The sequence below is a fragment of the Sparus aurata genome, chromosome 8 (assembly GCF_900880675.1).
Source record: "Sparus aurata chromosome 8, fSpaAur1.1, whole genome shotgun sequence".
NCBI lineage: Eukaryota > Metazoa > Chordata > Actinopteri > Spariformes > Sparidae > Sparus > Sparus aurata.
In genome coordinates, this window is record NC_044194.1 from 1793692 (window position 1) to 1814896 (window position 21205).

At 45.5% G+C, this 21205-nt stretch overlaps 2 protein-coding genes across 4 annotated transcripts; one reads left to right on the plus strand and one right to left on the minus strand.

The window, feature by feature from the left end:
* Positions 1–312: 312 nt before the first annotated feature.
* pdcd2l (programmed cell death 2-like) lies at positions 313–3080 on the plus strand. Of its 2 annotated transcripts, none has more exons than XM_030426460.1 (2): positions 313–1063; positions 1868–3080. In XM_030426460.1, exons 1-2 carry the CDS (start codon positions 565–567, stop codon positions 2488–2490), a joined length of 1122 nt encoding a protein of 373 aa, XP_030282320.1. In that variant the 5' UTR covers positions 313–564; the 3' UTR covers positions 2491–3080. The 2 variants fall into 2 exon arrangements, with proteins under 2 accessions (XP_030282320.1, XP_030282321.1); XM_030426461.1 differs by having other exon boundaries at positions 331–1063; positions 1871–3080.
* On the minus strand, positions 3025–20471 carry LOC115586961 (nuclear factor of activated T-cells, cytoplasmic 3-like). Of its 2 annotated transcripts, XM_030426457.1 has the most exons (11): positions 20095–20471; positions 14129–14828; positions 13528–13926; positions 12440–12602; positions 10427–10626; positions 10164–10336; positions 9210–9350; positions 9061–9116; positions 8565–8717; positions 7708–8410; positions 3025–3816 (listed from the first exon to the last, which is right to left on the minus strand). In XM_030426457.1, exons 1-11 carry the CDS (start codon positions 20165–20167, stop codon positions 3680–3682), a joined length of 2898 nt encoding a protein of 965 aa, XP_030282317.1. In that variant the 5' UTR covers positions 20168–20471; the 3' UTR covers positions 3025–3679. The 2 variants fall into 2 exon arrangements, with proteins under 2 accessions (XP_030282317.1, XP_030282319.1); XM_030426459.1 differs by lacking the exon at positions 8565–8717 and having other exon boundaries at positions 3433–3816.
* Positions 20472–21205: the final 734 nt, after the last annotated feature.

The following is a 21205-nucleotide window of genomic DNA, read 5'->3' on the forward strand; positions in this document are numbered from 1 at the left end:
AGTAGGCAGTCAGATCTCAGGAAAATAATCATGATTGATAATTAAAGTTAATATCCGGAAGCCATATCTGAACTTTCACTCTAGCATGACTTTTGGCTACTTAGCCAGTTCTACTTTAGTGCTTTTAATTTGTAGGAGCTGATACAAAACCGGAAATTGCTAATCAAGCTAGTTCCATTCAACGTTTAAAAATTACGTTTAATTAATATTGAATTAAGACAGTTATCAAAACACAATAAAGTTATTTTTTCCAGTTTATTTAAGACAAAACCACTTAAACTGAAATTATCTCGCTGTTTACTTCCGTTACTTTAACGGAAGTGACGATGTCCGTCCTGTAGGAAGCTTTCTAAATTTACTTCAGTTTAACAGACATTCTTCACATTTTCACGCGTATGTATTATTTTTATTAACAGAACTATTTTACTGCTCGCTTCGGCCACATTTACAACAGTTTACATGTATTTCTACAACTTTAACGAACATCCGGCCGGCGGTGTTGTTTTGGTGACGGACCCTCGACGCTCACTTTGACTTCCGGTCGGTGTTTTTAACATGTGAGGGATGATGGCGGCCCCCGCTCAGGAGGGAACTCTGGTCGGACTGTGTGATGGAGAGATCGACACTAAGCGGCACCAGACTTCATATCTGACCAACAAAGTCGGGGGTCAGCCGGACTGGCTGCCGGGCATTCCCCGGCTGTCTCCCCGCTGTGGACGCTGCGGAGCCCCGCTGCTCCATGTGGTGCAGGTGTACTGTCCCCTGGATGTCTCCCCCTACCACAGACACCTCCACCTGTTCGCGTGCCCGGGTGCCGAGTGCAGCAGCGGGGCGGAGTGTTGGAGGGTGCTCCGCTCTCAGTGCCTGGAGGCGGAGGTGGCGGCAGCAGCAGCGCGGACACCCAGCCGGCCTCCCCCGGCTCAGGAGGCTCCTCTGGCGGCCACAGACTGGTGTGACACCGCTGATGACTGGGGGATGGAGGAGGAGGATGGATGGGGAGGAGGAGGAGGTGTGAAGAAGGACAGCCAGGTTCAAGAGGAGGCAGCAGCTCCTGAAGCAGATGGTGAGGAGGAAGAAGTACTCAGATATGTAACTGAAGTAAAGAAAGTAGTACTGCTGAGTAGAAATACTCAGTTACAAGTTAAAGAGCTGCGTTCAAAATCTGACTTAAAGTTTTAGCATCAGGATAAAGTTTAAGTACTTTATTACAGTGAGAGAGGTGTGAATGTGTTCGTTACATTAATAAGTAACTAAGTACTTTATAATAAACTGTGTTGATATGTGTGTGGGGAATATACTCACTGGTAGTTATACATCATCATTTATTAGTTGATTTTTGAATCCCGGTTCTACGGAAGCCTTTAGAGAACAAGTGAGGAACAAATGAAGGAAAAATAATTCTGGCAAAACAGTTGTTTCAAATATTTAATAAGTCATAAACACGGAGAGACAACAGTTTAGATCAGACTGAGAAAAATGATCAGCAGGATATTTTCCTCACTCGCCTCTCAGGGCTTCTGTTTATTACCAACCAGGTCCTGGTCCACCATCAGGTCTCAGTCTGCTGTAGAATCCTGACACCTCTGTGATATGACTCTCTGCTGTCATGGCTCCATTACAGATGGAATGAATGATCTGATTGTCATCTTTAAACTCTGGAGGGGAACGTTTGTCTGTTTCCACTTTAATGAACAGAAGATTTCCAGATTAATTTGTAGAACACGAACAGATTGCAGCTGAAATGTTTCTGTCACCTCACAGTCTGACATGCACACCAGCTTCTCCCTTATATAAACTGATCCCTCAGATTTTCCTGTCAGAAGAACTCCTTCTTCTTCTTCTTTCACTCTGTTTCCTTTCTGTCCAGCAGCCGGTGGGAGTGACGTCAGCAGCTGCCTGCAGGGTCTCAGTTTGGGAGAGTCACCGGAGGACGTTCCTGTTCCTGTTCCTGTCCTCCGCCCTTTCTTTGTCAGTGTGGTGGAGGAGGCAGATCTGGGTGGAGAGGAAGACGACCTGCAGCACGCTCAGAAGCTGCTGAAGGAGTACGAGAGGAGGGAGGGAGTGACGGTGGGAGAGCTGGAGGACGGTGAGGGTGGCGGCGGGGAGGAGAAGTACGAGAAGACGAGAGCCCGGCACGGAGACGCCGTCTTCTCCAGGTTCATGAAGAGGATCTCGCTGTGTCCTCAGCAGATTCTGCGCTACTGTCGCGGCGGAAAACCGCTCTTCATCTCCGAGCCGCCGTCCAACATGGCTCAGGTGGTTCCGGCGTGCGGCTCCTGCGGAGGATCCAGGACGTTTGAGCTGCAGCTGATGCCGGCTCTGGTCAGCCTGCTGCAGAGGAAGGACGGTGCTGAGGCCCAGCTGGAGTTCGGGACGGTGCTGGTCTATACGTGCAGAACCAGCTGCTGGACAGCAGGATCAGGATCAGGATCAGCTGTGGATGAGTTCTGCTTCATTCAGACTGACCCCGACCAGAAGTTCTTTAAATGACCGAACAGGATGAGTCTGATCCTGGAACCTGACACAGAACAGATGCAGGTGAAGAGGCAGATTACCCATAACCACCTGCTTCACAGGCAGATACCACAGGAGGACTGACAGCTTCACATTTCTCTATTTTAAACAGAAGTTAACCTGCAGTTTATGGACATCTGAGTGTCAGAACAGATCAGATGTGCTGATCAAAGACAGCTGTGATCACACTGATTGTATCCTGTGTGTCGATGCTGTCCAGGTCTGTTGCAGCTTTCATTACACTGACATTGATAAAAGTCAGATCATTTAAATTGTGCATCTCCACCTGCAGCCCTGGAAACGCTGAGCTGCAGTTCTATTGAGAACATTCGTCCTCTGTGTGAGTGCAGATCTGCTCTATAATAACCTTCTTTGGTTTGATCCTGCAGGTAGCTAATATTAGCTGCTCTGACCTTTGACCTCCCTGTAATGAAATGTCACTGCTCTGAGAGCTCAAAGTGCCTTTAATGTGTTTGTGCATGAAGTGAACGAGGCCGTTAGAAACGATGCTGCTTCTGAAATTCTTTATGGAGACGTTTACACAGAATAAACTATTTTACAACTCACTCATCATTCAGCAAATGATTTATCAAAAAACAGAACATCAGGTATTTTCTTTTTACTTCAACCTTAAGATACATTTCTATGACTCAGTGTATGAAGCTTCACACCAAAACAGTTCTGGATGAACAGCGTCAATGTTATTAAGAGGAGGAAATGTAAACCATACAGAGTGTAAAAACTGTGACTGATCAGAGGATTTTAGTTTTGTTCTGGATCAGATCCAGAGTATCAAAAATAGATTTCATAATTAAACGGCCAATAAATAATGAAAAGATTTTCTCATTTTTTTTACAATTAAAGCTCGGATGACATCACTGATTGTTGTGACTGTGTGTCATTAAAGCATCACAGGTGAATTACAGCCCTTCTCTGGTTTTCTTCCAATTCAATCATGAAAAGCTAAAAAATAAATCTTTGGTTTGTCGGTGATTCCTGAGACTGATGAGGAGACGTCGTGTGAAACCCTGATGAGGCTCGTCGAGGCGGCTGATTGGTTTTCAGGCACTTGAGGATCAGTTTGGTGCACTTTGTGCAAACATGAGCGCCCATTTGTGTTGTAGAAGAAGAAGCACCGCTGTCGACTCCAGAAGAAGCAGCGTCACTACTGAGGGCCTCCGCAGAACGGCAGCGCAGCATCACTGGACTTGTGCTCCCAGTCGTACTGGTGGTACTGGTCGAACTGGTCCGGCTGAGTGCTGCTGCTCAGACTGCCGATGTCTCTGTCGATGATCTCATTCACTGCAACAGGAACAGAAGCAGGATGTGAGTATTACGTCACAATATTTGGATTTAACGTCACAGAATTGTTATAGTTTGTTCAGTGATAGATGGAGGACGATCCTGCAGACTGAAGTTAGAAACACGATTTGATGAAAGTTTGTCAGAACAGGTTGAATTTTCTCACTAAGCAAATAAACTAGCTTGTTGCTAATCACGTGCTAGCTGGATGTCCAATTATCTGCTTGTGTTGCAGTTTTCCATCTTAACATGTGAGATGTGTCTGCAGCTCCAGACGAGCGACTGAGAGTCTTTTTTTTTTTTTTTTTAAGTATTTTTTTGGCCTTTTGGCTTTATTGATAGGACAGCTGAAGACTTAGACAGGAAACAGCATGAGAGAGAGGGGGAGTGACATACAGCAAAGGGACCCGGACCGGGAGTCGAACCCAGGTCTGCTGCAGCGAGGACAAAGCCTCTGTACATGGGACGCTGCTCTACCAACTGAGCTAAACGGCGCCCCCGAGAGTCATTTTAACTGCTGTCTGAAGGCGTTGATTCACAGCAAACAAAGGTGATGGTGAGCAGGTTCATATGATTTCTTAAAAATAACTGAATGGTGCTTAGTAGAGTGCATACCTCCACCAAGACCCACAGTCCCTTTTGTACTCTCATAGATTTCAGCCACTTTAAAACTAAGCACAATTTTTTCTAGAGCGCTTCATTAATCCCTGAGAAATTAACAAAAGTGTCCTGCAGTGTGAAGCAGGAAGCTAACGAGACGAGGAAACTGAGACTGTCGCAGCAAATCCAACCTGAGAAATCAACAACCAGCAGCATTAAACAACACGGCTTGTACAGAGACGGGAAGGTCGAATTGTTCACGTCCCATTACTGTCTGAGCACACATGGCCAATAATAATAAATATGTAAATAAATAATAATAGTGATTGAAACATGTAAATTATTACAAATTGTTGCATAAAGAAATTGAAAAAGAAATCCAGAATACGTATCAAAAGTTTCATGTAAATCTGTTCTGTAGTTTTCGTGAAGTCCAACAAAGAGCCACAGGAAACTGCAGAGGCTGAAGCTAACACGGCTAACGTGGCTAACATTACCACCCTGCATGTTATTATGCCACATGTGTGCAGTGGGATGAACCTGCTCGGGGTTCTTAGAAGAGAAAATATTGGAGCTTTGTTCTTCTTATTTGTGAGCAGAATTGAAAGTAAACAACATACTGAGAACAAACGCAGGGACAGAACTGGATTCTGTGTTGCAGTTCCGTGTTGGGCCACAGGAGGGAGCAGCTGGACACAAACTGACTAAACATGTTTACATAAACTTAATTTACTCTCTATGATGTTCAGTGCCTAAAGAATCATCAGCGACAGGTTCACGTGTGGATGTAAAAGAGATAAAGTGACTTTACGCTCTGCAACATTCTCGTTCTTGCAGCATCTTCTGATTACTAACTAATCAGTTTATGACTGAACTGACTCATGAAGCAGCACTTTATGACACATGCTGTGGCAGCAGGGGAGAGAGACGATTGTGTTTAATATTATTAGCCGCAGCAGTAGTAGAGCTGCTCTGCTGAGTCTATTTACAGGCCAGCACTGCTTCATTCAGTCTATAGATAGCTCTGCAGTGAAACCTGAAGCTCATGAAGCAAAGCAACACAACAACACGCCTGGTAAACACAAAACTGTACACACAGATCCGACTCGGCTCTGTCTGTTCCTCCACACGTCCAGGATTCTTTCTGTTTCACTCGCTTTAGTTTTAAATGTTCAGTGTTTTCCTCTCAGAGGCTCCATCAGCGTCCCTGCAGAGCTCAAACTATATTCTAACATCGCTGTGTCAGAACGCACAACAAAGAAAATCCCAAATCTGTGAACATCAGCAGTCACAGGCTGTTTCCCACCCTGACCTGACCTGTGCTGCCCGCTGCGGCTCGGTCTGACACGATACATACATTACAATAAAAATCTTATTATTTATTTATTTATATGGCCCAAAATCACACTGCCCCAGTGTGTACCTGCCAGACGACACGTAGTCCCAGACAGAACTGGAATAAATAATATTATTTCATGCCTCTGATATGATGATGATGATGATATGATGATGCGCTGACAATTAATGTTTGAAACCTTTTTGTTGCAACTCTTTTGAAAAGGAGTCGATATACCGGCTGGTTCTTGTCGACTCAACTCTTTGATTCATTCACTGACAACATGTCCTGAGACGGGACGTGACTGAGGCCGTTACAGTAAACCTGGACGCGGTGTTAAAGGAGGAGCCCGTGTTGTTCTGTGGAGCATGAAGCCAGAAGAGCTCCACTTCCTGCTGCGACAACACCCGGATCTTCTGCTCTATCAGCTCCTCACGAGAGACCTCCGCTGACGTAGCAGGCTCACTTTTAGATGAAATAATTTAATCATGCAGCTCTTCTACACTTTCCCCTCTTATTGGACAGCATGGCTCAAATTCTGATTTCATTGTGCAGAGTTGTGACGCTCCCAGCGGCAGAGAGGACAGAGAGAGAGTCAGACGTCTTCATCAGGAATCACTCACTGGTTGACCTGGACACAGCGTGCACATGTACAACCTTCTGACCTAAATGATAAAGTCTTCTGACCTTCTCCAGCAGCAGTTCAGGCTGCTGAGGTCAAAGTCAAGCTGCACAGCGAGAGGCGGGGGGCTGACGACAGCTGCCGCCCGCCAACCGACACACAGCAACACATTTAACCCCCGTCTGCTTCATTCAGACCAGCAACAAGCAGACGCAGCTATTATTAACCCAGATCAGACAGAAACACACACACACACACACACAACGTCGACGTATAAATAACCAACATCACAAAGCAAGTCAGACAGACAGACAGTCAGACAGACAGACAGACAGACAGACAGACAGACAGACAGTCAGTCAGACAGTCAGACAGACAGACAGACAGACAGTCAGACAGTCAGTCAGACAGACAGTCAGACAGACAGACAGACAGACAGACAGACAGACAGTCAGACAGACAGACAGCTGCAGGGAGAACTGATCTGGATGGTGGGTCTGAATCTGAGGACCTGATCACCGGTTGAAGCAGCAGATTTGTCAGCAGGCTGTTTTCTCTCCATGTGTTCCTGAACTGTTCAGTCAACACTGTCGTGTGCAGTTCAGGGACCCTGATCACTCTGTATTTCCCCCGGATGGGCGGACGCAGCAGTGCACACTTCAGCGATCTCTGTGACGCTCGGCGTGCACGTTGTTTCTCAATATTTTGCGTGTGGAAGGAGACGTTTTGCCTCGTGAGACTGTTGGAGTTGTTTTATGAGAAGCTCTCTGCTGGAGCTGTTTGGTGTTCAGGTGATCTGATGAAACGTGAGGATGAGGATCGAGCCGTGATGCAAATGACCGACTGTGTGTGTGGGCGACCACAGTTTGTGTCTGTGTGCAGTTACAGTCTCGTTTCAGCCGTTCTACATGTTGAGTACTTTTACTTTGAGTACATTTACAGTACTTTACTTACAGGGGCTCTATGTAACTATATGTAGGAGATAACATGAGTTAATCACTTTTTATGGACCTTATGTAAGCAGACTGTAACGTGACGTAGAAAATAAGACCCTCTCCGTCTCTCTGTCGTCTGTACGAGCCTGTGAATGATTTGTTGAAGGTGTTTAAAGCTGCTGGACTGTTGATTTCTCTGTGAAGGACTCTAAACCGTCCAAAGAATGTGACTTTATTTACGTTATTATTATTATTATTCACCCCGGCTCGGCGCCTCGCTCTGCTCTGCTCAGCTAACGGAGAGCAACAAGCGGCTGCCAACACAACACAGACGTTTAACCTTTAAGTCACATGTGATTTCAGGATTTTAGACGTTAATGAAATACCAAGCTTCATACCATCATCCAGAGTGATCTCCTGGAGGCCCAGAGATCCCAGGTTTGGACGGGGGTCTTCTGGCTCCTGCTTGATGCTCAGCACCTCTCCTGGGTCGGACAGCACAGAGTCCTTCTGGGGGTCAGCAGGGGTCACAAAGGCTCTTCTGGAGCTCAGAGACGGGGAGGGTTCCCGCTGCGGTCCACCAGGGGGGATGGGAGGTGGCAGGGTGAAGCTCTGAAGGGGCAGAGAAGAGGCCTGGAGAGGCATCGTGGGGATCTGAGGAGGCATTACGGAGGTGTGGGCAGGAATCAAGGTCTGATGGGGGACTGTGGAGGACTGACAGGCCATAGAGGAGGAGGAAGCGTGAGGAAACATCTGCAGGGGGACGGAGGAGGCAGGGGGATGATGAAGACGAGGCGTGTTCTGAGAGGGAGGACCACAATGCACTGGGATGTCACAGGAATCGTAGTAAAGCACGTCTGGGCCGACCGCTCGGTCGTGGGAGGGCAGCTGGGAGGAGGTCGGACAGAAGCCAGGTGGATTGTGGGAGATGTGGTCCGTCTCCCAGCGCTCCTGTTTGACGTGCTGACGTCTGACTCCGGGCAGGTAGGTGAAGCTCTGTGATAGACTTTTTCTTCTCTTCCCGTTTGAGACGTAGAACTGGACTTGGACCGGATCGGCTGTCTTCTTATTGTAAGGAGGAACCTCCACCACGATGCTGGACTGAAAGACAGAGACACAAAGACATGAAGGAAAGCACTGAAAAACTAAACAAAGTCTCCAGGTTGATGACAAACGGGTCTGTCGCATCGCTGAATCCAAAATGATATGTTGTCTCCATTTTTGCAGAAATTTAAAAACTCAAACTAAAGCTCACTGCAGCAGAGACGACTTGACCGAACGTCAGCTCGGCAGTTCGGCCTGAATGAAGGGGGATACATTTAGACTCAGCCTCGGTCTCTCTGTGGTTTCTACAAGCTCTTGTCAGCTTCCTCTCTCTACTTCCTCTCAGGGGAATCCTCGTCGCCATCTTAAGTCACGTTTCAGTGCGACAAAAACGAAAGAAAGTTTCAGCGAGAAAGATTCTCCAAGATGTGAGAGAGGACGCTCGCAGGGGAACGTCTGATCCAGAACACAGACGGAGCGTTCACACCTCCCTCGTCTCGTCTCATGACGTACAGAAGCAAAGGAGCTCCACAGTGACACCACCTCAAATATGTTAGCAGTGTCCGTTAAAGGAACAGTTCACCCAAAATCAAAAATACAGATTTTCTTTCTGACCTTCTGCCACAAGAATCACACAAAACAATCATGTTAATCTGCTGTAAAATGTAAAACATATTTTTCTGGGTAATCATGATGTTTCTACTCACTCCGCTGCTTTTTTCAGGCACAATTCTTGCGTCCATCTCCCACAGCGATCGACCATCTGAGGGGACAGAATGTGTGAGTTAAATCCTCGGCAGCTGGTGGGTTGTAAAACCACATTTGATGTAATTGATATGACATAAAGTGATCTCACCAGGCCCCTTCTCCATGAAGACAACCCTGGACTGGGCGGAGATGTTGGAGCCGATGATGAGCAGATCTTCTCCTCCGTCCACAGAGCAGCTGGCCGGACTGAAGCTCTCCACCAGAGGAAGCTCCTGACCCGAGCGCTGGGCTGCAGCACAGAGTTTGTTATTAGTCTTTAACAGTTCAATATTATGTTCATATGCAGGTTCATTCTGTTACTGACTTCAGTCTTCGCTGACTTCAAGTGTCACAAAATAAAAAAAAAATAAGGGGAACTTAGGTTTGCAAAGTCAGTTACTTCTTTAAAATCTGTCCTCAAAATGTATTTTTCTAGAAAGGTCTTTTTTTTTCTTCTCATAATTCTGTTGTTGTTCCGGCCTGTACGGAAGCCCTGAGGGACAATCGAAGAGTTGTTTTTCTCACCTGTGAAACTGAGTGAAGATAAAACATTACCAAAGAACATATAAAATAGATGAAAAAATAAAACCATGTTTTCATGGAGAGAGATTATTCCAATCAGACGTAGAAAATAGAAACTGGTGATAACATGTCTTCACCGTCCTCTCAGGGCTTCTGCTCTGTGTTACTGCCTCCAGTCTGCTGCCATCGGACGGACATGGAAATCTTACTTTCTACAGAAACGGGCCTTTCAATTAAACTCTAGTCGACTACAGCTCTGCAGACAAACAGTAGAAAGAGGAAATATTCAACCAGCAGTAAGAAAAAAAACCTCAGATTATAATCTGTCAGAATTCTGAAGTGTGAAGCAACAGCTCTCATCGCCTGAACTTCCTGCTCCGCTTGTTCGACTATAATCTGGTTTCAAATTGAAGAAAACAACCTTTAATCTCTCTGCGGTTCGCTCTCTGTTGAACACAAAGCACTGCTGACTTCACCGTGACGTCACTCTGAATAACATAATCAGATGTAAAGTGGTGAATGAACGTTGCAGCGGACTCACAGCACTCCACAGGAACAGACGTGGTCTGCAGCCACAGCATCCTGCCATCCGGCTGAGGGACGGCGGCCCTGAACACGACTCGCACCCTCGTGTTCTTTCGCCCGATATCCGTCTCTCCCTTCTTCAGCTCGATGTCGGCGTTACGCAGCTTCAAGATACCGGCGCAGTCGATGCTGTGGAGAAGAGAAGCAGAACACATTCAGCTTCACACAAAGCGTGATCTGCTGTCCTGTGGATGTTTGGACACGAGGTCCCTCTGTTACCTGGCAGTCATGTCGTTTTCTGGGAGCAAAGGGACCTCCAGCACCTTCGTACCGCACATCACTTTCTCCTGGCAGCTGGTGGTGACCATCTTCCCCGTCACCCGGTGGACCTGGTAGAAGGAATGAGGGCGAAGGTATCGCTCGTCTGCAGTGCCGATGAACAACAGCAGGCTGACCGGCTGCTCGCTGTATCCAGTCAGCTGAGGACGCACATCAAAGACACACATCAAAGACACGCATCAAAGACACGCATCAAAGACACGCATGTGACAACAGTTTGTCTTCATTTGAGACCCTCAACAGTCCTGACAGGTAGACACGGTGAAACTCAGGGGGGGACACATCCTCCACCCGTCCCCCGTCCTCCACCCGTCCAACATCCTCCACCCGTCCTCCATCCTCCACTCGTCCAACATCCTCCACCCGTCCAACATCCTCCACCCTGTCCAACATCCTCCACCTGTCCTCCATCCTCCCTCCACCCGTCCTCCATCCTCCCTCCACCCGTCCCCCATCCTCCACCCGCCCTCCATCCCCCACCCTGTCCAACATCCTCCACCTGTCCTCCATCCTCCCTCCACCCGTCCCCCATCCTCCACCCGTCCAACATCCTCCACCCGTCCCCCATCCTCCACCCTGTCCAACATCCTCCACCCGTCCCCCGTCCAACATCCTCCACTCGTCCCCCGTCCTCCACCCATCCCACATCCTCCACCCGTCCTCCATCCTCCCTCCACCCGTCCAACATCCTCCACCTGTCCTCCATCCTCTACCCGTCCCCCGTCCATTTTTTCCAAAAACTTCTATTTTTCTGCTAGGAAAATAAATGTAGGGATAAATGTGTTTTCTTTTATTTCCTGTTCATGTGAGTAACTGATACTGAGTGAGAAACAATCTGATAGGAGGATTCTATTTTTCTGGGAGGTAAAAACATCTGGGAAAAAAATCATATTTGTTTTAAAAAGTCAAATGATTTTCCATCAGTAGCTGAGTGTGTAGAGACGCTCAGGCTGATAGAAGCACCTATGACAACTGAAAAAAAAGGAGCATTATTTTTGTTTTTTCCAGAATAAATCCTCCTGAAATCTTAATTTTCAACTCGGTATCGCACCTGAAAATACATTTATTCTATTATCTTCACGAAAAATAAAATTTCCAGCACAAAAAAATATTATTCAGTAATGAAAGAAACATAAAGGAACTTCAGAAGATTATCTGATAAACCTCCAAAATCCTACCGAATTATTTATTTTCAGCTCGTTTCATACATGAAAAAAAACTTGGATTAAACTTGAATTAATAAAAAGTACAATAAATAAATAAACACATAAATACAATAAATTAAAAAAGATATAATTTATATACATATATATATTAAGGTTCATGTTTTCATCACAAGAAAAATCAATAGATGATATGAAGCTGTAGTGCGTGGCTGTATTTTGCTGATTTCACACTGCAGCACTCAGCCTGTTTCTGTGTTTCCTGTGTCGCTCAGCAGCTCTGTGACTTTTACACATCTCGCAGCAGGAACTCATCTGGCTTCAGCAGCAGCCGGAGAATGTGACACCCAGAATAACCCCGCTGGTGTCCGTTACGTCCCAGGCCTTGATGGAGCTTTACGTGCCTCGGCCTGTTTCACTTCTCTGATCCAGAGGATCCACGAGGCTGCTCAGCACAACTCAGCTGCTCTCTGACACATCCACACTGCTGAGCAACACCTGCAGTCTGATCACAGGGCTGCCACTAATGACTTTATCGATTAAGAAACAAAATATTAAATCTAGTGAATGTCAGAGACATCTTTTAAATTCTTATTAGTCAAACCAACCCAAAAAAAAAACCTGTTCGACTTGTGATGACACGAACAGAAAAAAGGAGAAAATCCTCATATTTCAGAGTGGGAACCAGAATGTTTGCTACATTTTCTTTACACATTTAAATAAATGAAATATAATCCAACATCAGGGTGGAGTCGAAGCGAGTGTTACTCAGTCAGAAGTGAGGACTGACCTTGACGACAGGATGTCCTGCAGGAGCCGCCTTGATGGATCCTCGGCTGCCCTCCGTCTCGTAATGCGCCCGGTGGTAGGACCTGGGCTGGACCTCCAGCTTCAGCTCACACTGGTCAAACTGGCTGGGCAGCGGCCAGTCGAGAGGAGGTGGAGACGAAGTCCTGGAGGCCGAGACAGCAAACACAGTGTGATCAGATCGTACGCCAGCGCTGCAACTAACATTCACCTTTAGTTGTTTGGGCTAAAATATGTCAGAAAAATGTGAGAAATGTTGATCAGGAGTTGATTTTTTTTCTCTCCCAAAAATGAATCACACTGATTAATTCTTATAGTTGTCAACTAATAGATTCATTAATCTCCTCACTCCAGTTTGAAGATAAAAAACATTGAATGACACGTTATCCCAGTTAGAGGATGTCGTGTCTGTACAGTAAATATGACGATAAGAAGCTCCTGCTGAGGCCAGTTAGCTTAGCATAAGAGCAGGAGACAGCTCGCCCGGCTCCGACCAAAGTTCAAAACACACCTAAACAACAACAGTGGAATAATAACACCAGTGTGTTAAAGGACAATTCACTGTTTTATGATTTTATGATGATTGTGAGCCGGACTATCTCTCGGCTGGGAGTCACGACGACCTGCAGACGCTCCAGGAAGTTCCTGCTTGTGGTGAAGAAACAGTCCAACATAAAACCTGCTGTAACACAACAAACTGATGCTTTTCCTTCTAAGAATTAAACAAGCGAGTTATCACGTGTGAATCAGTGAGCATCACAGGTTTGGATAGGTGGATTTTGTTGCTTTACAAAGAGCCAGACAAGCCGTCCTGTTTCCAGTCTTTGTCCTCAGATCAACTCACCATCAGCTAGCTGCAGCTTTATAGTTATAGTTATAGTTATAATTAGATCTTTTCATCTAACTCTGCACTAGAAAGAGAATATCTTATTTAGTAAAAATGTCAAACCTTTCCTTCGAGAATGTTCTTATCCTACTCCCTGTGGAGCGTCTTATTGACTTCATTAACTGTGTAAAAGCTGCCTGACTCGTTTCAGAGACGCAGCACATTTAAAAGTAATAATAACGGACCTGAACAGAGGAGCGTTTCCAGGTTTGGGTTTGTTCCAGCTGAAGTGGGAGGGCACCTGAAGAAAGAGCTCGGCCAGGCCGTCCTGCTCACGTCCCTCCTCTCCGGGGGAATCCTGAAAAGCCTCCAGGCCGGGGTCTCCTTGACCGGCCAAGAGGCCGAGCTGGGTTCCCGATGTCCTCCTGGTTTTAGAGGGGACGTCCAACTCCTGGTAGCCGGACAGCAGGAGGGATCCCAGGGCGCCGGCGGGGCTTCCCACCCAGGTGTCGTCCGTCACGCTGCCTCGCGGAGAGGCGCCTGGTGTGGGACTGGGGGAGTGGTGAGGGGAGGGCGAGCGGGCGTAGGGGTCGGCACCGGAGTGGCGCCGCTTCCCGCAGGGGGAGGTGGGTCTGGATGATGGCCTGAGAAAGGATCAGTTCAAGATAAATATTCAACATTTGATCCAAAAATGCTGCTTGTCTTTTCTAATCTTTGTTTTTTTGGGTGTCTGACTGTGAATGTTTCTCATCTACGGTCTCTCTCGAAAAGATTTGGATCTCAATGACATGACTAAGTTAAATAATAAAGTTACAAACGAGTCGTTTGGAAACCTGATGAATGTACCTGGAGGTGGGCCGGCGGTTCAGCCAGCTCTCCTCGGTGACGCTGGTGCGAGGGGAGTGGCAGGGAGACTGACGAGGCGACTGACGAGGAGACTGACGAGGAGACTGATGAGGTGACAGCGCCGGGCTGAAGGCCAGAGGATGCTGGTACTTCTGCTGCCACAGCTCCACCCCGAAGGCTCCACCCCCGCAGCCCGGGGACCCCAGAGGAGAGCCGAGGGGCGACCCAAGGGCGAGGCGGGCAGCATCCAGCAGCTCCCCCTCCACGTCGTCGTACACGTGGGAGAAGGACTCGCAGGAGGAGAGGTCGGACATCCAGCTCCTGGAGGACAGGCTGCTACAGGGGCTCGGGCACAGCACCATGTCCCGGTAGCAGGAGTCTTGGGGCAGGTAGAGCTGTCCTCTGGACCTGGACGCCTCATGGTAACCCCCCTCTGCTCCACCCACCGCCAGAACCTCCTGGCTAATGCCCAGCTCCACATGGTTGTTCGGAGCGATGGAGGTGATCTGGATACTTGGGCAGTCAAAGGCTCTGGGGTTCACCTGGGCCCCGTACTGGAGCCCCTGGGTCTGATAGCCAATGGGCTGGTAGTCGTGTGTGGGGGGGAAACACGCAGGGTGACTGTGCAGCTCCTGGAGGACCGGCTGCTCGGCCAGAGCCTGTGTGGAGGCGGGCGGTGTCCTCACATCCAGATCTGGACCTGCGAGGTGTAACAGAAGCACCAACATGTAAATCAGACGTCAACATTTGCATAGCAAACAAACTGGTTCTTTACTGCAGTCTCAGTCCTGCAGCTGACCGTTAACACCCGTCTGTCAGCAGAACGTGGACAGAAACAACATCAGTGTTCTGAAACAGAGGACGACTTCGCTTGAAACAACAACACCTACACTGAACATACACTGAAAACATTAACAGCAGCACTGACGCAATATTTCATACAACAAATGCTTCATATTTAATGTTGTTCCAACGTTAAAGGAAACATCTACTGCATCCAGCAGAAGATGCATTTTAAATGTGCTGTTTTATTTCTGCTGTCCTCTGTTTCATATCACTGTAAACTTTGGAGAGAAAAGAGTTGTGAGGACGTCACCTTCAGCTCTGGAAACTGAGGACAAATAATTCTCACTTCATCCAGACAGACTGCAGAGCAACACACAGCAGCAGCGAGTGACACTCTTCATAACACCCACACCCATTGTTTTCAGTGTCAGCTCACACACCAGCCGTGTGCTCATACACTTCAGTTCATCAGGATACAACTGTCGCTGCAGACGCAGCGGCCACTGTGTTGTGAAGACTTCTTCTGTGTAGTGCTGCAACAATCAGCAGATGAATCCACAGGTGGACTGACAGAAGCATTCTGAGGGATGCTTAACTGTTTCACTCATTTAGTTTATAAAAATCAAACAAAAACAAAACAAAGTCCAGCGTCTGATCACGTGGATCTGCTGCTCCACTCACTGTTCACTGAACATCCCGAGTTTGAAGGAATAAAGTGCATCTGAAAATGTCTTTCTGGGCTCTGAATTTCCTTTTTGGGTGATTTTATCCTGCAATAAAAACGGTCTCTGAACTCTGACCCTCTCAGATCTCTCAGATCTTTATAACACACACCACGCAACACATGACCTGGAAACCCCCGACTCATCAACACTCCCATCTGATTTCAAGAACAGGACACTTAGATGGAAGAGACAAGTTTTAGAAGAAGTTTTGTATCCAGCATGCATGTGCTAGAGGTCATGATGGAGACAGCTGTGTCTGTTCTGAACACGGAGCTGAAACAAATGTTTCCTTTGCATAAAATAAGTCTGCCTCCGGCGGTCTGTGCAGCAGCACTGGACTCACTACGGTGGACAGATTATCTACAACAGTTCAGTAAGTTCATTCACACAGCTGTACACACTCCTCACCACAACTCGACTATTAATACCCCTCTTTCTCACTCTTACACACACATCGCAGGCTACATGCAAAAAAAGGCGTCAAAGCGGCAACTGTGATCTGCTCCAGCAGCTCCACACGCTGCTTCTGTGCAAGTAACCCTCAATATGCAGGACGGAGATAAATGCAATGTGATGCAGCAGTTGTCCCCCCCAGAGGGAGGAGGAGGAGGAGGAGGGGGAGGAGGAGGAGGAGGAGGGGGAGGGGGAGGTGATGCCTGCTGCCAGCTGGGTAACACAGAGCGGTTAGAGAACCAGGAAGTAAAAGCTGCTGGCAGACAGGCGGGGCGTCACACTGAAACACGAGCAGCCGCCGCTCTACATGTACAGTTATCAGCTGTTGGATGTCGGCACACAATGAACTGGTTGTTTATGTCTTTATAACAGAGTGAAGGTGAAGCAGTCCAACTTTTACACCTTCTTCATGTTCTGGTTGATGTCACTTAGGTCAGGATGGATCAGAACTTCAGATAAACACTGAAACCTGAACCTGTGTGCATCAAAGGTTCATTAACTGATCTGGTTCATGTGTGAGCAACACAAACACCACTGAACAGATTTCCACCAGCTTCAGGTCTCAGCCCACAACACACCTCATCAAGTGTTGGTGCAGATCCAGAAAAAGGGACGAGTCCACGATGGATTTATTCCTCTTGAGGGTTTAATTTGAGGATCTTGATGAAGATCTGGTGTATTAATGTGGCTTTACATGAGTGTAAAAGGACGTTGGGCCTCAGTGGAAGTCTGCGCTCAGCTCAGTGCCATTCTAGTTTACATTTTTAATATCTGAAGTTTTCTGCCATGATCGACTGATCTTTTATAAAATATCAGAAAATTGTGACGATATGATGAGAACAACACACACGGAGAAGTCTTGTTTGTCTAAAACCAAAAGAAACTCAGTCTATAATCATCAGAACACAGCAAAGAAACAAATCAGTGAAAGTGAGAACCAGTCTTTAACATTTCAGGCTTGTAGCAGAATGACCCGGTCGGTCTGTCAGCTGATCTCTGCACCTCTTTGATTCTGACTGAAATATCTAAACAACATATAGACTGATTGCTTTAAGTTTTGGCTCAGACAATCTAATCCCCTCACGATGAACTGTAACATCATTCCAGACCACCTAAACCGAGACAAACCGCAACCAAGAGCAGAGCGCCGAGGCCGAGTCAGACCAGGACCAGTGGGAGTCCCACACTGCATCACACACTGACAATAAACATGCAAACCACTCACACATCAACATTTGCATAAAAACGTCCACAGAGGACAAATGAAAATAACTTTAGAATCCCTGAAGGGAGATGAGGTCATCACAGCAGCAGGTACAATACAATCAAAACATCAGGGCAAATACAGAGACAATAAAGTATTATATATACAATATACACTAAATAAATCTTTATCTATTGTCAAATACACATCTGTACATGTACGAGTGTCTCTTTCGATATGTTTGGATGGAATAATGATCGAGTGGGAGTTTTATTTTGTTTTCTATGAGTAATAAAATACGAACAAACCCTGAGGAGCTGAAATTAACTGAGCCGCTCTGATTCATGTTTCACCATCCACAGAACACACTGCAGGTGCTGCGAGCTGCTGTTCCTCTGGGCGACTCGTCTTCTTAACACGAGGTACAGAAACACTCACTCCTGCAGTCACGGTCAGACGGGTCTCTGTGACCAGAACCAGCTGAAAACCAGGACCATTCTGAGACGAGACTGAGACCTTGAAAAAGTGGTTTTGGTCTCGAGCACCACAACAAGAGAAAATCTGATATCAGTTTTGGAGGGGACGCGACATTAAATGATTTCAAGAGCAAATCCTGAGCAGGACGCCGACATGTAGTGCCAGCTGAGGAACACTACACTCCACTGCACTGACTCACAGCTGCACACACGGGTTGTTGTTGTTGTAAGATGGCTCGCAAATGTCAGATAAACCAAGTTCATTTCCAGTAAATCAATTTTATTTACATATATATAACCCAAAATCACGATCACATTGCCTCAGCAGGCGACACCCTCTGTCCTCAGACCCTCGATCGAGATTCGAGTGAAGAAATATCTGCCATATAAAAAAAATACAACAAAAAAAAACTTTTAACAGGGACAAAAGATGCAGGAAACCTCAGAGGAGTCACAGAGGAGGGACCCTCCCAGGACACACAGACAGGAAGTAGTCAAGCATACAGAACAGAACAACATCATTAAAGTTTATTATCATTGATTGACAGAATGTCTGATACAAGGTAATTATTTAGAATACATGTTATGTATAGCTAACTGCTAGCTAGCTAGCTAGCTAGGACAAGTAGCTGGTCGGGTGCTTTGGTCTTTAGTGGTTTTATTTAGTGCTAATTAGCTAATGCTAGCATGCTAATACCAACAATTGTGACCCCCTTATAATAAAGTAATTACATTAAACCTGTTTCACTGTTTGTCACTGTAAGCATCTGTGTGTCTACAGAGCTGCTAGCTGGGCTGCAGACTCTTCCTCTTGTCTCTTCACAATAATTACAATGATATCATAGAAAAGGCTGATTAATTGATTTATTTGTTGAGCAAATTGATTAATCAGCAATTTCAACTTAAATGTGAATATTTGCCAGTTTTCTGACTTTAAACTTAAAATCTTTAGTCAGTCGAGACAACATCAAAAATGACTTTACATCACAAACACAAAATAACTGCAGCAGCCTGTTGATCTGCACACTGAAACTACAGCCGACTAATCAATATCACTAATCAATATCACTAATCAATACTGAGAGGAGTGTCTGCAGCTCTGTGTGGTTCACAGGAGGCTGGTTTGTTCACTTCTTCGGCTTCTGTTCCACGTTTCAAACATTCAACTGAATCTGACAGCAGACAGCTGGATGTGTCACACGCGCTGCAGTGAGACAGCATCACTTCCGGTTACAATTTTTCAAAGTAAAGTCCTTTCTGTCCCAACAGCGCAGCCCCAGAGAGGAAGTGGAGCTGATCACTTGAGCAGAACTCAGGTTCACCGTTAATTCATTCATTCATAAAAGTTATTTTAAAATAAAATGTTTGTTTATTCTTATTTATTTTTGCCTTTTTTATTGGCAAAGAAAAGAGTTCATTTTTCCCATTGTACAGTTTGGAAGTTGGACTTTGAATTACTGAATATAATCAATGAAACAGACAATATAAATCACCTCTCATTTTGCTTTGATATATATACTTTAAGGGATGCACAATAAGGATTTTTTTCAGCCGATACAATAACTGATAATTACCTGACTGATGGCTGACACTGATAAAATAACCGGTAATAGAAAAACATTATTTTTAAGCTTTTTCATGCACGTCTGAGTGTAAGAAAAGTAAAGATGTTTTATTTGGTATTCCACAGCTGGGATCAGATTTTATGGTTGACCTCAGTTTGTTGTCTTCTTCTTCTCTGTTTTTATTGGCTGCTCCGCCTGCTGTGTGAAGACACTATATCAGCTATAATTTCTTTACCTGCTCATAACCAATAATGTAAATGTCCATTATTAGGCTGATAATTTACCTGTCCAATACATATCTTGCATCCCTCTTGAAATATATAAATATATTAGTTTAAATTACATTTTCAGAATCATCAGAATCAGAATACTTTATTGATCCCCGGGGGGGGGGGGGGGGGGGGGGGGAATTGTTTTTGTCATAGGCGCTCTGTGCAAAAGAGGAAATAGAAATATAGTGTGAATGGAAACAAAATATAAAGATATAAATAAAATATTAAGTAGACAATAATAAAATAAAATAACATAAGAACTTCCTGTAAAATTTATGTTCGCTGTATCAAAACAAACAACCCAAACTAGTGACTCTGTAAATCTTCTTATTTACCATAAACTTAGATTCTGTGCAGCAGCACGTAGTGACATAACCAGGTGTTTTATTCTGAAAGGACACCACTTCCGCCACCCCGCCGGCTAGTTGTTGTTAGCTTCACGAAGTTGACAAATTGCTAACTAACGTCGGCAAACTGACACGTACCTGCTGCGAGGCGGGAGTCCTCCTCAAAGATCAGTCTGAAGTCCAGCTCCTCGGCGAACTTTAACGTGGACATGGAGCTGCTGGGACCGGAACCGTCCTCCGGCAGCCGTTAACCCGACCTGTCTGTCTCTACAACTGACCTGTCTCACTCACTCCCATCCGACCGAAAGCAGAACTCTAGTTCGAGCCGAGGCGCCGACAACACGTCGACTAATCTCACGGCTAAAAGTTGCGAACTGACATCGACACGATCAATAAAAGCGCCTCTGTGCTGCGAAGTGAAGCCGTGAAAGCGCCATCGTGGACTCAAAGTTGTCGCGTTGTGTTTGTGTTCGGCTGGAGCGAGTTCTACTCTCCAGGTTGATCCTCGTGCTGCCTTCAAGGTCAGCTCGTAAACTCTGACATACCTGTTAGGACGATGTTGAGTGCTGCACAATCAGTCAGTCGTCACTGTGTGAGGCAGGTGATCAGTCTCCATCACTACACTCAACACAAATACAGTTTAATATATTAAATCACATATATTATATTAATATATTGACATTTCCGGGTTGTTTTTATGTTTTGTGTAAATACAACAGTTTTCAGTTTAGTGAATATCTATTATTATCTAATAATAACACACTGACAGGAAGAGTAGATAACAGGCTTATATTTCAAATTAGTTTAATCTTTATATCTTATATATCTTTATCAACATTTATTCATTTATCATTTACTTGCAACATGTTACTGGACATATCAAATCAATACAATCAAGATTTTATTATATATGTTCCAAACATATACTACAGAGTTATAAATGACACATTATCAAAAGTATTATCTATTATATATATATTTTCATATATTACGTTACGTTTTTATTATATTTTTTATTTCATGACGAAACTTTCAGCTTCCTTAAAAAGTGCTTAGTTCTACTTTTGTAATCATTAAAAGAGTTCAGATGTTTCTGCAAATCTGAGAGGAACTAAAGTTTTTCTTGGTTCTTTCTATTTATTGTGTTTATTTCCTGGATACTATGTGTGTATATACAGTGTGTACCGCACATAAAACCTTTATTCTTGGTGTTTATTGCCGTTTATTACCGTACATCAGTGGTGCAACG